At 55.1% G+C, this 15,896-nt stretch overlaps 1 protein-coding gene across 1 annotated transcript in view; it reads left to right on the forward strand.

The window, feature by feature from the left end:
- The first annotated feature begins 202 nt into the window (after positions 1-202).
- GRM4 (glutamate metabotropic receptor 4) overlaps positions 203-15,896 on the forward strand; it is a 45,020-nt gene continuing 29,326 nt past the window's right edge. The window contains exons 1-2 of the mRNA XM_008499429.2: positions 203-971; positions 10,078-10,294. Coding sequence (XP_008497651.2) covers positions 453-971; positions 10,078-10,294 — 736 coding nt within the window. The 5' untranslated portion in view covers positions 203-452. The remainder of the gene's footprint in view (positions 972-10,077; positions 10,295-15,896) is intronic.

The raw sequence follows: 15,896 nt of genomic DNA on the forward strand, positions 1-15,896 counted from the left end.
ACGGGCTGTACAGAGTGCTGGGTGTTGATGGCCCATGGCCTGTGACCCAATAAATCAAGTAGATCTATTATTATTATTATTATTATTATTATTATTATTATTATTATTATTATTATCCCCCTCAGTGTTAATTTCTGAAAAGCCTGGAGTAGCTGATGCCCTCTCCATACTTATTTTTCTCTCTTCCTCCCCACCTCCCAAGGACTCCAGAGGAAGGACCCGAAGCTTTCCTTGCCCTCACCTCTCCACGGCTTCCTCTCCTCCCCACCAAAGCCATGCAGCCTCCTCTGCTCTCCTCCATCCCGCCTTCCCCCTTCTCCCCGGGGATCCCCATCTCCCACCGGAGCTGCTGACGGTGCCAGGATCCCTCCAGGAGCCATGGGATTTGTGCCCAACCTCACTCCCTGACCAGCGCCGGGTTCCTGGCCAGGAGCTCCGTCCCAGCTTCGGCGATGAGCGGGGTTTGTTTTCCCGTGGAGCATCTTTCCTTCTGCCTCCTCCTGAGCGCCTGGAGCTGGGGCTGGGTGCCCGGGGGTGCTGCCAAACCCAAAGGCCAAGGCTACCCCCACATGAACTCCATCCGGATTGACGGGGACATCACCCTGGGGGGGCTTTTCCCCGTGCACGGCCGGGGGGCTGAGGGCAAACCCTGCGGGGAGCTGAAGAAGGAGAAGGGCATCCATCGCCTGGAGGCCATGCTCTTCGCCTTGGACCGCATCAACAACGACCCCGAGCTGCTCCCCAACATCACCCTGGGTGCCCGGATCCTGGATACCTGTTCCCGGGATACCCACGCCCTGGAGCAGTCACTGACCTTCGTGCAAGCCCTGATCGAGAAGGACAGCACCGAGGTGAGGTGCCTCAGCGGGGGACCCCCCATCATCACCAGGCCCGAGAGGGTGGTGGGGGTCATCGGGGCCTCGGGCAGCTCTGTCTCCATCATGGTGGCCAACATCCTGAGGCTCTTCAAGGTGAGGAGGAGGCTGAGAATGAAAACATCCAGGGAGGGGTTGCAGCTTTTCTCTACCCATCCTTCCCCCTCCTGGTAAGGGGTTGGGGGGGAGGCAGGAGCTGGTGTGTTTAAAACCTTTTTCCTGCCTCCCCCGGCTCCCTGGGGATCCCTCCTTGCATCCCCCTCTGATGATGACACTTTGAGAAGCATTTTTATCACTTCTCTCCAGGCTTGCTGGGAATGGTGATGCTGCCTGGGAGGCGATGGGATGGATGGGGAGGTGGGTTTGGGGTGGGATGGCTCAGGCTGGGAGGGACCAGGGTGTGCTCAGCCCATTTCCCATGCCCACCAAACCTTCTCCAGGGTCAGCCCCTGGTGCTTGTGGTTTGGTTTATCTTGAAACACTCAGGGCAACCCCCCCCTGCTTCAGCCCAGGGATCATCAGCCAGTCTGGGGACACCTTTGTCACCAGGGAACAGGATGCTCAGGTTGGGGTGGGATGAGAGCTGGCTCATCCCATGCCAGCTGAGGATTTTCTTATCCCTTTCCCCCACACTGGGCATTTATTTCCCCATGGCAGCATCCCTGGGCTGGAGGGGACCTGCACAGGAGCCCCCTCTGCAGCCAAGGGCAGCAGAAATGTCACTGCTCCCCACACCCAGCAGGGCCCAGCACCCCAAAACCTCTCGATTCAGCAGGATTTGGGCTGTTTTTTCCTTTTTTTCTCTCCTCTTCCTCCATGGTGCCAGTACCAGGTGCCCTCCTAGGAGGCCTGGGAGCTGTCAGAGGAGATGGAAAAGACAGATCACTGATGGAGTTTGATTTTTCTGAGTCTCTTCTTTATTTTATTTATTTATTTTTAAACGTGTTAATGTTCCAGGCAAGGAGTGAGAGGGCTATTCAATAATTAAAACAATATAAGTTAGAGTGAGTGGGAGGAACTTGAAAGCTATTTGCCAAGACAAAAAAGGTTGAATGCTTTCTGTGGAGAGGAGGAGGGAGGCAGACAGTGGGAAAGGTGACAGGAGAGTGACAGATGGAGGAGTGGGGGTTACCTATGTCCTTTCCAGGTGGTTATTTTATTTTTTTTTCTCCCCCTTCTCCTCCAGCTTTGATCCTTGGGTGATTCTTTGCCCTGTGCAGGATGAGAATTATAGAATAGAATCCCAGACTGGTTTGGGTGTGAAGGGACCTCAAAGCTCACCCAGTGCCACCCCTGCCATGGGCAGGGACACCTCCCCCAGCCCAGGGTGCTCCAAGTCCCATCCAACCTTGGACACTGCCAGGGATGGGGCAGCCACAGCTTCTCTGAGCACAGGAGCACCCATGCCTGAGCCAGGGGAGGGCTCAGCTCCAGCCCTGGGTGCCCCCAGCAACTTTAAAATCCAAAGTTGGCCTCAACCCACCAGGACAGTGAGGAGGGAGGTAGGGGCTGGAGACCTCAGGGTCACTGGGAGGGAACTGGGAGGGAAGAGGAGAGGATGAGCTCGACCCTTCTGAGACAGCAGCAAGTCCCTGGTGTGGGTGAGGGGGGGACAACACGGGGACATCATTCCCATGGGATGTAGGGTTGTGTGGGGGCCGGGGATGCTGGAGGGGGCTGGAAAGGCTTGAGGGGAAGGGGGGGATGTGCTCAGGAGATTGGAGGAGCCACTTTTCCCCCTGCTAGGACCTGAGAGCTGCTGCTGCTGCTCTTTGTTATTCAAATAGAGGCTTTATGGCCAGGACATGCTCAAAATGAGAATCAGGCAACTTCCATTCCAGGCTGCTCTGACCTTTCCGTGTGGAGAACTCAGCTCAGAGGTTCAGCAAAACATTTGCCTCCCCTGGTTGCCTTTTCCCTGGGGAATGCTCCTTGCAGGAGCTCTGCCTCTTCCCATGGCCCACAGCACGGTGTGGTCACTGCTCCTGTCCCACTCCCACCCGAGAGCCCTCGGCAAGGCCCAGGAGGAAGATGTTGGTGTCAAGTGATGGGAGGCAAAGCTGGGGACCTGCTCTCCATGCTGGGGGGCACTGGGGACACCTTCTGTGCATAGGGGGTGGTGTCCCCTCCCCACAGGGATATTTCCAGTGCCTTTTGGTTTTCCATCACTTTTGCACCCGTGGGACTGCAGCAGGATCCATCCCTTCCCCAGGGAACCACAGCTCCCCTTGCCCTGCTCCGGCAGCAGGAGTGGGGATGCCATGTGGGAGGGGGGCCCAGCAGCCCCCCAGCTTTATCCCCTGCAGCTTGGAGCAGCCCCTCACCACATCCACCACGGAGGGGACCATTCCTGACTATGCCACCCCTGGTCCCTTTGCTCCATTCCCCCCTGTGCTCCATCCCCCCCCATCTTCATCCCCCCCTATCCCCCCCAGCTCCATCCCCCCCCAGCTCCATCCCCCCCCCAGCTCCATCCCCCCCAGCTCCATCCCCTCCCCCAGCTCCATCCCCTCCCCCAGCTCCATCCCTTCCCAGCTCCACCCCCCCCCAGCTCCATCCCCTCCCCCAGCTCCATCCCCTCCCCCAGCTCCATCCCCTCCCCCAGCTCCATCCTATCCCCTCCAGCTCCATCCTCCCCCCTCCAGCTCCATCCCCCCCAACTCCATCCCCCCAACTCCATGCCCCCAACTCCGTGCCCCCCCATCCCCCCCATGCTCCCCCATTCCCATCCCCCCCCCAGCTCTATCCCCCCCCATTCCCTCCCCCCCATCTCCTTCCCCCCCTACCTCCATCCCCCCCCATGCTCTATCCCCCCAGCTTCATCTCCATTTCCCCCCCCTCCATCCTCCCCCCAGCTCCATCCCCTCTCTGCCCCTCTCTCCCTGCCCGGTTTGTTGTTGTTCCTGGGATGTAAATAAACAGCGGGTCCTTCGTTAGCTGCCTAATTAAAGCCGTACATTACTGAAACAACTTGCAGATGCAGCATCCTCCACCTCAGCTCTTTTCAGCACTCCTCACAGCTCTGCCTGCAGAAAAAACCTTCCCCAAATCCCAGCTCTCAGCTCCCTGGCACCCCCATCCCTCCGGTGTCACCACCTCCTGCCCCTTCCCCTTGGCTTCCCAGCCCTGCTTCTACCTGATTTCTCCCAGCGATGGTGTCACCTCTGTCCCCTGCAAATATCCTTGCCCAAAACCCATGTCAGGGCTTTTTTTGGGGGGGGATAAGGGGTATTTTTTTTTTTTTTCAGCCCCATCCAGAAAGAGCTGGGAGATGGCAGAGCTTGAGTGCTCAACCAAGGCTGGGAGCATCCCTGTGGAGAGGATGGACTCAGGACATGCTGGGCACTTTGAGGTGCTTTTTTTTTGTTGTGGCAGCAAGAGCAGCAGCAATTTTTAGCACAGGGGGGGTTGTACAGCCCGGAGAATTCACCTGCTGGAGGATGCTGTGAGCCAACACCTCCAGGCACCACCAGGCTTTGCTGCCCAGGGCTGAATCACGACCCCGGTGCTGAGTCCCCCCAGCTCGTGTCTGCTCCCTGCTGCCATCCTGAGGATGCCCTGAAGTTCTGGGATAAGCTCTGAAGTTTTGGGATGAGCTCTGAAGTTTTGGGACAAGCCCTGAGGTTTTGGGATGAGCTCTGAAGTTTTGGGATGAGCTCTGAAGTTTTGGGATGAGCCCTGAAGTTTTGGGATGGTTGGGATGCTGTTTGGCCCCGAGTTCCTCCACTTGATGGGTAAATAAGGCAGGTGGAACCAGCCAGGGGATGCTCTGATTCATCACCAGCTCTGCTCCTGTCCCTTCATTTTTATTTTTTTTTTCCTTCACTGGATTTATTAAAACCCTTTGCAGCTCCTGGGCTCCCCCCACAGCCCCTGGCTTGGTGAGGAGGAGCAGGAGGCTGAAGTCAGGCAGGGAGCACATGGCTCTGCTCTCAGATGGGACAGAAACTGGTATTTTTCTGGTTTTTTTGGTTTTTTTGGGGTGGCAGCATTGGGATTTTCCACTGGGAAGCTGAGTCCGTGGGTAATTCAGCAAACAAAAGTTTTTTGGGCTGGTTTGACATCTGCCTCCAGCACCCCTGGCTCAGCCACCTCCCTTTGGCATCATCCTCCTGCTGGGAGGATCCATCCAGACTTCCCAGTGCTTTATTCCATGACAAGAGGCAGATTGATTGAAGGGAATGAGCAGCCTGTGCCCCAGCTTTGGCTCTGCCTGATTTCCATGCTTGGTTTAACAAGAGCCAGGGGGCAGGAGTATGTGGATGGGGGGGGTTCAAGCTCTGTCCCCTGGCGTGGCTGTTGTGGGTGACCCTGGAGTGGCTGTTTGGTGGCACTGGAGCTGGGAAATGAAGGAATTTGGGATTCTCCTGGTGTTGGTTGATTTTCCCTGGGAGATTGGCAAATCCTCTTCTTTTCAGCTGGGGAAACTGAGGCACGGAAAGCTAGCGAGCAGCCTCAGGGCTCTGTGGGGTTTTCAGTGCTCTGGATCCCATCCTGAGCCTGGGGCTGGTCCTGATCCCAAGTGGGGGCTGCAGCCTGACAAGATCTACCCAGTGCTGCTCAGCTCCTCTGGCCCCTGAGGTGCTTTCCCTAATTAAAAGCTGCTGTCCAAATGACTTGATGATGGAAATCCTAATTAAATCAATTCCATCTTGTCAGGGAGCCAAGAGTTTCCATGAGATAGGCATGAAATTAATAATTATGGGTAGGGAATTAACAGCTCCCAAGCCTGACTCTGGTGTGTGTGTGTGGGGGGTTCCAGGAACCCCTTTTCCTGGAGATGCTCCAGGTGGATGTGGGTGCTCTGGTTGGGTCCTGACCCCTTTGGTTTTGGGGCTCCTTCCCTCCAGGCTGCTCAGGGTGATGCTTGGGGTCACAGCATTGCAGCCCCATAAACCTTGCTGCTGAAATTGCTGCTTTTGCCTCTTTTATTTTATTTTATTTTATATTTTATTTTATTTTATTTTATTTTATTTTACTTTTTTCTCTTCATCTGGGGAGGATTCTGGTCTCTGCCTGTAGGGAAATTGCTGCCTCAGCTCATGAGCAGGTGGGGATGAACCAGGACTGAAATCCAGGGATATTGGAGCTTCATTTGAGGTTGGTCACCCCAGCCTGGCATGAACACCCCCAGTCCCTACCTGCTCTCTGCCTTTTCTGTGACTTTGGGATGATGGGATGATGCTGATTCTGGGTTTTTCTGTTCAAAATAAAGGGGGAAAGAGGTTTTACCCCCTTCCCTGGGGTCATTCTCCACTTTTGATGGGACAAGGGAGCTTTGGGGTGCAGGAGAGTTTTTCCCACTCATTTCCCCACCAGCACCATGTGGGGTTTTTTTTAATTATTATTATTATGAGCCAGGCAAGGTACCACCAGTGCCCAACTCTGCATCTGGGAGATGTTGCCAGCTCCTCTGCTTTCCTTCTTTCGAAGAATCTTGAATTCCCTGGTTGCATTTTGCTTTTATGGACCTGAAAGGACTTTTGGCTTTTATCTGAGCAAATAGCTGGTGCCAGAAGTTGGGCTGTTGTAGAGCAGGAGATCAAAAAGGAAGAGGGGGCAAAAAAAAAAGGCAGAAGAAGTGTCTGAAGCTGTCATTGGGGAACTGGTGTTTTATTTTCACTTCCATCCAAGACAGAGGAGTGAGAAGGAAAACTCTTTCCCTTGGTTTATTAAAAGCCAAGGTTTCAGCTTGTAGCCTGTGTTCCAGGCTCCCTTTTCCAGCAGGAGTTGGAGCAGATGGGTTAAACCCAAACCTCTTGGGGCATCTGGATGGGATGGGAATGGGGATGGGGATGGGAGGTGTGGAGTGGGGCTGGGGTGTGTGGAATTGGGGTGAAAAGCAGGGAATAGGGATGAGGTTTGTGGAATAGGGATGGGCTGCATGATGTGGGGATGGGATACATGGAATAGGGGTGAAAAGCATGGAATAGGGGTGAAAAGCATGGAATAGGGGTGTGGAATAGGGATGATGCATGAAGTGGGGATAGGATGCATGGAATGGGGATGGGATGTGTGGAATGAGGGAGGGATGGATGAAGTGGGGATAGGATGCATAGGATAGGGACAGGATGCATGGAATGAGGATGGGATGTGTGGAATAGGGGTGAAAAGCATGGAATAGGGATGGGGTGTGTGGAATAGGGATGAGACATGGAATGGGGATGGGATACATGGAATGGGGATGGGATGTGTGGAATAAGGGTGGAATGGATGAAGTGGGGATAGGATGCATAGGATAGGGACAGGATGCATGGAATGGGGATGGGATGCATGAAGTGGGGATAGGATGCATGGAATAGGGATGGGACACATGGGATGGGGATGAAAAGCATGGAATAGGGATGGGATGTGTGGAATAGGGATGGGATGTGTGGAATAAGGGTGGAATGGATGAAGTGGGGATAGGATGGATAGAATAGGGATGGGATGCATGGAATGGGGGTGAAAAGCATGGAATAGGGATGGGATGCAAGAAGTGGGGATAGGATGCATAGGATAGGAACAGGATGCATGGAATAGGGATGGGATGCGTGGAATAAGGATGGGATGCATGAAGTGGGGATGGGATGCATAGGATAGGAACAGGATGCATGGAATAGGGATGGGACACATGGGATGGGGATGAAAAGCATGGAATAGGGATGGGATGCATGAAGTGGGGATAGGATGCATAGGATAGGAACAGGATGCATGGAATAGGGATGGGACACATGGGATGGGGATGAAAAGCATGGAATAGGGATGGGATGCATGAAGTGGGGATAGGATGCAAGGAATGGGAATGTGATACATGAAATAGGGATAGGATGCATGGAATAGTGATGGGCTGCCTGGAAGAGCTGGTTGCCAGTGCCCTGCTGAGGGGGCAAGGATTTATTTAAACAAAACTGCTTCACAGGGAAAAAAAAAAAGAGATAATTGGGAAAGGCTCCTGTGAGAGGCAGGATTGAATCCTTCCCCCATTTTGTTTTTATTTGGGCACTGCTGCTCTCCCTGCCTCCTCACTGGGGGCACCCCCAGCCCCCCCTTCACCCATCCTTTGGCCTGCCCTGATGTGGGGGGGTCAGGCTGAGCAAACAGCAGCCCCCCAGCCCCCCCTGTTCCCTCCTTCCCCGGGGTGAGGCATTGCCAGCTCAGCTCTTTGCCTGCTGAGCAGAATTTTAATGGAGCCTCAGACCCTTCCCCAGGAGCAGATCACAACCCTGGGAGAGGAGCACAAAGCAGATTGTCACAGAGAGTAATCCCATTTGTGGGCTGATAAAGATTCCTTCCCTTCTCCCCAGCCCCCCCCTCTTCCTTCTCCACCTCTCCTTTTTCTCCTCTCAACATTTTGCAGGGAGGTAAAAAGAGGGAGATGGGGGGGGATGCTCTTTTCCAGGAGCTTTTTAGCATTCAGGTGGAGTTGTGGGGTTTCCAGCACTGGTGTTGCATTTAATAGAGATGGGATGGGGGGGTTAAGAGGGGGGGGGGAGAGTGGGAGAGGGGAAAAGAAGAGAACAACAAAAGACAAACTGTGAGATGCAGCCTGGGAGCAGGAGGGGAGAAGATGGGGAGGGGGCCTGGAGAGTTGGGAGAACCAGGAGGGTCCATGGAATGGCAATATCCCCATCCTTGGGATGCTGCTGGATCCCCCAGCAAGGTGCTTTGGGCCCCAAACCTTTCCCTGTCCCTTCCAAGCTTCCCCCCCCCAGGTGTCCCAGCTGCTGGGAGCTGGTTAATTACTGAATTAGCAATGAGTTAATGAGGCTGGGGGAGGCTGGGCTGATTTGGGTAGCCAGAACCCCTTGGATTCATGCTGAGCACTGGGGAATTTGGGCTCCATTGCAGGCTCAGTGGGTGGTGATGCCTGAATTGTTCCTCAAAAGGAGGGAAAAGTCCTCTTGGAGCTGGAAGTGGCTCCTCTGCACCCAGGGGATGGAGAAGTTTGGGACTGGGGATGCTGGTGGGAAGGTGAGAGGGTGGGAGGACCTTTCCCTGGGCTTTGTCACCTCCAGGTGGGGGTTTTGCTGCCTCTGCCCCTCCATCCCTGGTGGTTTTATCTCTGCTGAAGTCCCAGCCTCGCTCAGGTTTTGGTTTGGCAGTCCCAGGAGGTCCCTGCTGGGTGCTGGGGATGTCCCTGGTTGGGAGCTTCAGGCTGGGGGGGAGAACCTGAGCTTGCTCATTTAATGGGCCTTTTCCATCTTGAAGATAAATGAACATCTGTGGTGTGTTTGGGAGGTGGAAAGTGCTGTGTGAGCACTGAACATGGTGTGAGCCCCTGGTGCTAAATCACTGCTGTGCTGGGAGAGGTGCAGCAGCTCGGGTTAATTTAAAGGGTTTATTTATGGCTTGGGTGGCCAGGACCTGGGGGGTGGGTGAAATCTGCCCTTCCTAGGGCAGGAAACCCAAGGGAGACCTTAACAGCCCTACCCAGGGCAGGAGCAAGGTTTTTTTTCTTTGGCTTCTCCCATTCTGGGCACATCATCTGATGCTTGGGAAGTGCTTCTGGGGTCCTGCTGGGTGTCCCTGAGCCCCAACATCTCCAGAGGCTGAGCCAACCTGTGTGGCCAAGGCTTGGTACCTGCTTTTTCCATGGTGCTGGGCAGCACAGGATGGAGCTCAGAGCTCAGAGGAGGTTGGTGGGTGTGTTACCTGCTGAAGTGAGAGCCTGGGGGACTCTGAGCATCTCCCAGGGCTGCCCAGTTCCTTGATGGACCTCAAAGGGTCTTGCTGGTTGCTGCTCTCCCTGGGGATGCTTTTTGGTCTTCCTATGGAGTCCTTGGAACCTGGTTCTACCCAGCCAGGCTTTTCTGAGGGTAGAAGTACAAAGGAGCAGCTCTGCTCCTGCTGATGGGTTTATTTTCCCCCTTTCCAGGCACTGGTGCAGAGCAGAAGGAAGGGTGTGAAGGAGCTGTGTGTTAGGGGTAGTTCTGAGTGTCCCCAACCCAATGATGGATGGAAATCACCACCCCAAACACTCTGAATTACCACCAAGCCCCAGTAAAACCCCTCACCCCCCCGAGCTGCTGGTCCTGGGTGCTGCAGAGCCCGTGCTCCCACCTAACTCCTGGTTTTCCTTGATGGGAAAACCTTCCAAGGTTTCAGAGGTTCCAGCTCCTTCCAGGGGGGGGGAGCTTTGGGAGCATGGGGGAGGTAAGGAGAGGGGAGATCACCTCTCCTGACTCTTTCTTTTTCTTTTCCTTTCCCTTCTCCATCCCAGATCCCCCAGATCAGCTACGCCTCCACTGCCCCCGACCTGAGTGACAACACTCGCTACGACTTCTTCTCCCGGGTTGTCCCCTCTGACACCTTCCAGGCCCAAGCCATGGTGGACATTGTCAAAGCCCTCAAGTGGAACTACGTCTCCACCTTGGCCTCTGAAGGCAGCTACGGAGAAAGCGGCGTGGAAGCCTTCATCCAGAAATCCAGGGAGGATGGTGAGGGGGGTTTGGAGCAGGAGAAGGGGCTGGGATGGAGGGATGTGCCTGCTTGGGATGCTTGGGTTTGAGGTGGGATGTGGCTGTGGTGGATGATGTGGTCTGGGGGTGTTGAGGCTGGAGAAGAGGAGGCTCAGGGGAGACCTCATCACTCTCTGCAACTCCCTGAAAGGAGGTTGGAGCCAGGGGGGGTTTGGGCTCTTTTCCCAGGCAACTCTCAGCAAGACAAGAGGGCAGGGTCTCAAGTTGTGCCAGGGGAGGTTTAGGTTGGAGATTGGAAATAATTTCTTTCTGGAGAGGGTGATCAGGCATTGGAATGGGCTGCCCAGGGAAGTAGTGGATTCTCCGTGTCTGGAGATCTTTCCAAAGAGCCTGGATGTGGCACTGAGTGCCATGGGCTGGGAACCACGGGGGGAGTGGATCAAGGGTTGGACTTGATGATCTCTGAGGTCCCTTCCAACCCAGCCAGTTCTAGGATTCTGTGATTCTATGATCTTGTTGTGGGGTTGGGTTTGGATCCAGCAAGGATGGGGAGCAGCATTCCCAAGCTGCCTCTGCAGGACAGGATGCTTGGTTGCTGCTGGCTCCTTGCTGGAAGCACCTTGAGCTCCTGCTCACCAGGAGACCTTAAATCTGGGAGGTTGGTGGCTGCTGAGCTGCTCTAAGCCCTTCCCTCCCCAACTGAGCCACGGTGCTGGACACCTCCTGGAAGAAAAGAACTTTGACAAATGCTCCAGGACCTTAACAAGAAACTAAAGTTGGCAGCGAGGCAGCTTCACCCATTTTCAGTGGATTTATCCCCCGAGGGCAGGTGCTTTAAGTTGTCTGCAGGCTTTGGAGGGGGGTTGGGAGAGGTAAAGTCCCTGCTCAGCAGAATTCTTTGGGAGGATTTGTCAGGAGGCAGAAAGCGTTTTGCTGATGGGAGCTCTGGGCTGCTTAGTGGGGATTAACAGCCCTGGAGCTCCTGGTACCTGCTGGGGGCTCAGCACCCACCCTGGGACCCCCCTTGGTCCCTGCTGGTGGCTGAGCACCCACCCTGGGACCCTCCTGGGTACCTGGGATCCCCCTGGGTACCTGCTGGTGGGGGAGCACCCACCCTGGGACCCCCCTGGTACCTGTTGGTGGCTCAGTACCCACCTTAGGACCCTCCTGGGTATCTGCTGGGGGCTGAGCACCCACCCTGGGACCCTCCTGGTACCTGCTGGTGGCTGAACACCCACCCTGGGACCCTTCTGGGTACCTGGGACCCTCCTGGTACCTGCTGGTGGTTCAGCACCCACCCTGGGACCCCCCCTGGTACCTGCTGGTGGCTCAGCACCCACCCTGGGACCCCCCCTCGTACCTGCTGGTGGCTCAGCACCCGCCCTAGGACCCCCCTGGTACCTGCTGGTGGCTGAGCATCCACCCTGGGACCAGCCACGATGCTGCCTGGGGTGAAGTCTCCTCAGGGAGGGGACAGCACGGTCCCCAGCATCATTTTGTCACCACAGCATCGGCTGCACAGGGGGGAGATGGGAGCTGAAGAGGGTTTTGGTTTTGGTTTTCTTTTCAGAAACAGATAAAACCTCCCCCCTCTCCTCCCCCCCCAGGGCTGGGCTGCTGCCTGCCACTGCCTTGGGTGGCTCTGAATGGCACATTAAGTTCTGGCAAAGTCAGTGGGACACGAGGCTGTCTGGAGCCAGTCACACTGTGTTATGGCCTTAAAAATGGGAATAAAAAAACGTGGAGGTGAGGAGCTCCTCATCAAAGCCCTGTAAATAGGAACAGCCTTCATTCCATCTCACACACACACGTGCCCTGGCACCAGCACCTGCCTGGGCTCTGAATATGCAGAGAAACCCAACTGGGGATTCAACCTGGGATCTGCTCTTCAGGATTTGGAACTTGAAAAGCAGATTTTCCCCAGGTTTCTGGTTTTGCAAAGAGGGAGCAAGGAGGGAGTGATGCTTGTTGTAGGGTGGGATGTGCTGCCTGGCCTGTAGGGTGATGGGGAGGTGGGTGCTGAGCTGGGGTTGTGTCTCCAGCTCTGGTTGATGTCAGGGATTCCATGGATCTGGGGATGGGAAAGTGTCCTTGGGTGTGTGTGGTGCCTGGCTGGTCTAGGGAAGCTGGAGGGGATGCCCTGGAGGATGGGGTGCCCTTGGGATTGGGGTTTTCCTGCAGGATGGGGTATCCCTTGAGATGGGGTATCCCTTGGGATGGGCTAACCTTTGGGATGGGGTGCTCTGCAGGATGAAATATCCCATGGGATGGGGTGCCCTACAGGATGAAATATCCCTTGGGATGGGTTAACCCTTGGGATGGGGTATCCTGCAGGATGAAATATCCCTTGGGATGCATTAACCTTTGGAATGGGGTATCCCATGGGATGGGTTAACCCTTGGGATGGGGTGCCCTACAGGATGAATTATCCCTTGGGATGGGTTAACCCTTGGGATGGGGTGCTCTGCAGGATGAAATATCCCTTGGGATGCATTAGCCTTTGGAATGGGGTGCCCTGCAGGATGGGGTATCCCTTGGGATGGGTTAACCTTTGGGATGGGGTGCCCTGCAGGATGAATTATCCCTTGGGATGGGTTAACCCTTGGGATGGGGTGCTCTGCAGGATGGGTTACCCCATGGGGTGAGGTACCCTGCAGGATGGGGTGCCCATGGGATGGAAACCCCCTCCCCATGGAAGGGCTGCAGGGCTGCATTTACAGCTCCCAAAAGAGTTTCCCTGCCACCAGGGTTTGTCAGTGCCACCAGGAGCCTCCTCTGCCTGGTGCTGATAATGGGATTCTGGTCTGGCTACAGAAGGAAAAAGGGAAAGACACTTTTTTTTCAGGGGGTAGGGAACATTTTGTGTTATCTTCAGCATTTTTTTTAAATTATTTTCACCCATAAAGGGAGTTTTCTTGCTTGCCCTGAGCCAGCAGGTCCTGCCCTGCAGGGTGTCCAGGACAGGGCTGATGGGACCTCTGGGTGACACAGGGAGGGGACCCTAATACTGCATTAAAGGCCCCATTATCCCATTCTGCACAGCAGAGGATGCTCTGCAGCCCCCTGGGGTGGGGGTCAGGGTGCTGGGGGCTGCATAGCACGATTTGAACCCCGACTCCAGTAAGCACCAGTAAGAGGGGGGTGAGGGGGTTGTCCTGACTGGTGGTCCTAGTGCAGCACCAGCACTTGGGGGGGATTCCTGGGGTTGTCACCAAGCAGCAGCTGGTTAATGAGGGGACAGCTAATTGCAAAGGAGTGCTGGTGGTGTCAGATGGCAGCGGCTGGAGCTGATCTCCTGTAATTTGTGTATCCACAGAGCCCGATGATCATGTGTGGCAGTGAGAATTTAGTGCAAAAAGCACAATTCCCTGGGAACTGCAGTGTCAGGGCAGCCCCCCTGCTCCTGCTCCTGCCCCAGCAATGCAGGGGTTGGGAAGAGCTCTGGGGGGTCCTTGGGGTCCTGGCTCTTGCTCAGCTGCCCCAAGGGGTTCTCAGATGTTCCTAAAGCATCTTCCTGCTCCCAGGTTCTGAAGCATCTTCACCCCTGGAGGGCAACTCCCCAGCTAAAGAAACAGTGGCTGGGCCAAGAATGTGCTTTTCCTCCCCCCCCTTTCCCTCCCCCCCCCTTTTCCTCCCCCCCCCCTTTTCCTTTTCCTCTCCTTTCCCCTTTCTTCCCCCATCCCCTTTTCCTTCCCCCATCCCCTTTTCCTTCCCCCATCCCCTTTTCCTTCCCCCCTTTTCCTTCCCCCCTTTTCCTTCCCCCCTTTTTCCTCCCCCCTTTCCTTCCCCCTTTTCCTTCCCCCTTTTCCTTCCCCCCTTTTCCTTCCCCCCTTTTCCTTCCCCCCTTTTCCTTCCCCCTTTTCCTTTTCCTTTATCCCTTTCCCCCCCCCTTTTCCCTTTTCCCCCTCCCTTTTCCTTCCCCCCCCTCCCCCCCTTTCCCTTTCCTCCCCCCTTTCCCTTTCCCCCCCCTTTTCCTTTCTTCCCCCCTCCCCTTCTCCCTCCCCATCCCCCCCACTTCCCTCCCCCCCTTCCCGTTTTCCCCACTCCCTTTTTTTCTCCCTCTTTTTATTTCTTTTTCCCTTTTTACTCCCAAATCTCCCACCCTTGCCCCCCCATGCTGGCAGCCACACCGCTGGAAGACGAGCCAGGCTCTGCCTGCTTCCCCTTTCTCTCTTCCCCATAACCAGGGACACCAAGGAACTTCCCAGCAGTGCTCTGGGAATGGCTGAAAGCTCCCTCCCCTTTTATAGACCTTGTTCAGAGCTCCCATTTCCTTCTACTAAAGTTTTTATCCCAGGGGTGGGAGCCCCTTGGGATCAGGGGGAGCATCTCCCCACATTCCTCCTGTCCTTTCTTCTGCTTCATTTTCCAGGCTGAAGCCTGAGCCCTGGGAGTCAGTTCTGTTTTCCATCAGGCACTGCTGCTCCTTACCACTTATCACTCCATCTCTGCTTTCTGGTCCCTTATCAACTCCACCTTCAGCTGCAGTTTTTAGCAAAGCCTCAGGTGAAAACCTTCGTGGGGAGAAATCTTTCTGCTCAAGGTGCAAACTGCCCCAAGGACTGACAGAGGGAGAGGGAATTAGCCTCAGGGATGGGTGATTCCTGCCCTGGGCTGCTGAGACAGCCTGGCCTGGCTGGGATCACAGATATTGGAATTACTCGAGGCTGAGGGAGCTGGGGGTGTTGAGGCTGGAGAAGAGGAGGCTCAGGGGAGACCTCATCACTCTCTGCAACTCCCTGAAAGGAGGTTGGAGCCAGGGGGGGTTGGGCTCTTTTCCCAGGCAACTCTCAGCAAGACAAGAGGGCAGGGTCTCAAGTTGTGCCAGGGGAGGTTTAGGTTGGAGATGAGAAAGAATTTCTTTCTGGAGAGGGTGATCAGGCATTGGAATGGGCTGCCCAGGGAAGTAGTGGATTCTCCGTGTCTGGAGATCTTTCCAAAGAGCCTGGATGTGGCACTGAGTGCCATGGGCTGGGAACCACGGGGGGAGTGGATCAAGGGTTGGACTTGATGATCTCTGAGGTCCCTTCCAACCCAGCCAGTTCTAGGATTCTGTGACTCTATGATACTCTGGCAGTCGTGGTGTTGGGGATTGCTGGTCGCTGGGCACTTCTTGCTGACATCTTTTTTGTCTCCAGCATTGCAGAAATGTTGTGTCTGCAAAAGGATGAATTTCCTTGGGCCATTTTAAGTGTTTTCAGTGCCCCCCCATAGCACCCTGCTCCCCTCAAGCGTCCTGGTGGGTGTCAGCTCTATTTACACCTCAGCACCAAGGGTGTCTGGGTGTCCCCATCCCCTCTTGAGCACCATGTCCCCGTGTCCCATCATTGTGGTGGCTCCACAGCCACTCCCTTTGGCTCGGGGTGACATCCCTGCTGCCACCAAGCTCTTGGAGATGAAGCATCAGATTTCTGTGGCTGTTATTCAGAGGCTGAGTGCTGCCTGTCCAGCCCTGGTGTTTGTAAGGAGGGGAATATTTCCAGCCAAACCTAAGACTCCTTAGTCATGTGTCTGGATCAATATTACTCTGTCATTTCCCCTCTCCATTGTTTTATCCTTCACTGAGTTGGCTGTGTTCTTAGCTAAGAGGCTGATGGTGTATCTGTGATGTGTCTGTCCT

The sequence above is a fragment of the Calypte anna genome, chromosome 26 (genome assembly GCF_003957555.1).
Source record: "Calypte anna isolate BGI_N300 chromosome 26, bCalAnn1_v1.p, whole genome shotgun sequence".
Taxonomy (NCBI): Eukaryota; Metazoa; Chordata; class Aves; order Apodiformes; family Trochilidae; genus Calypte; species Calypte anna.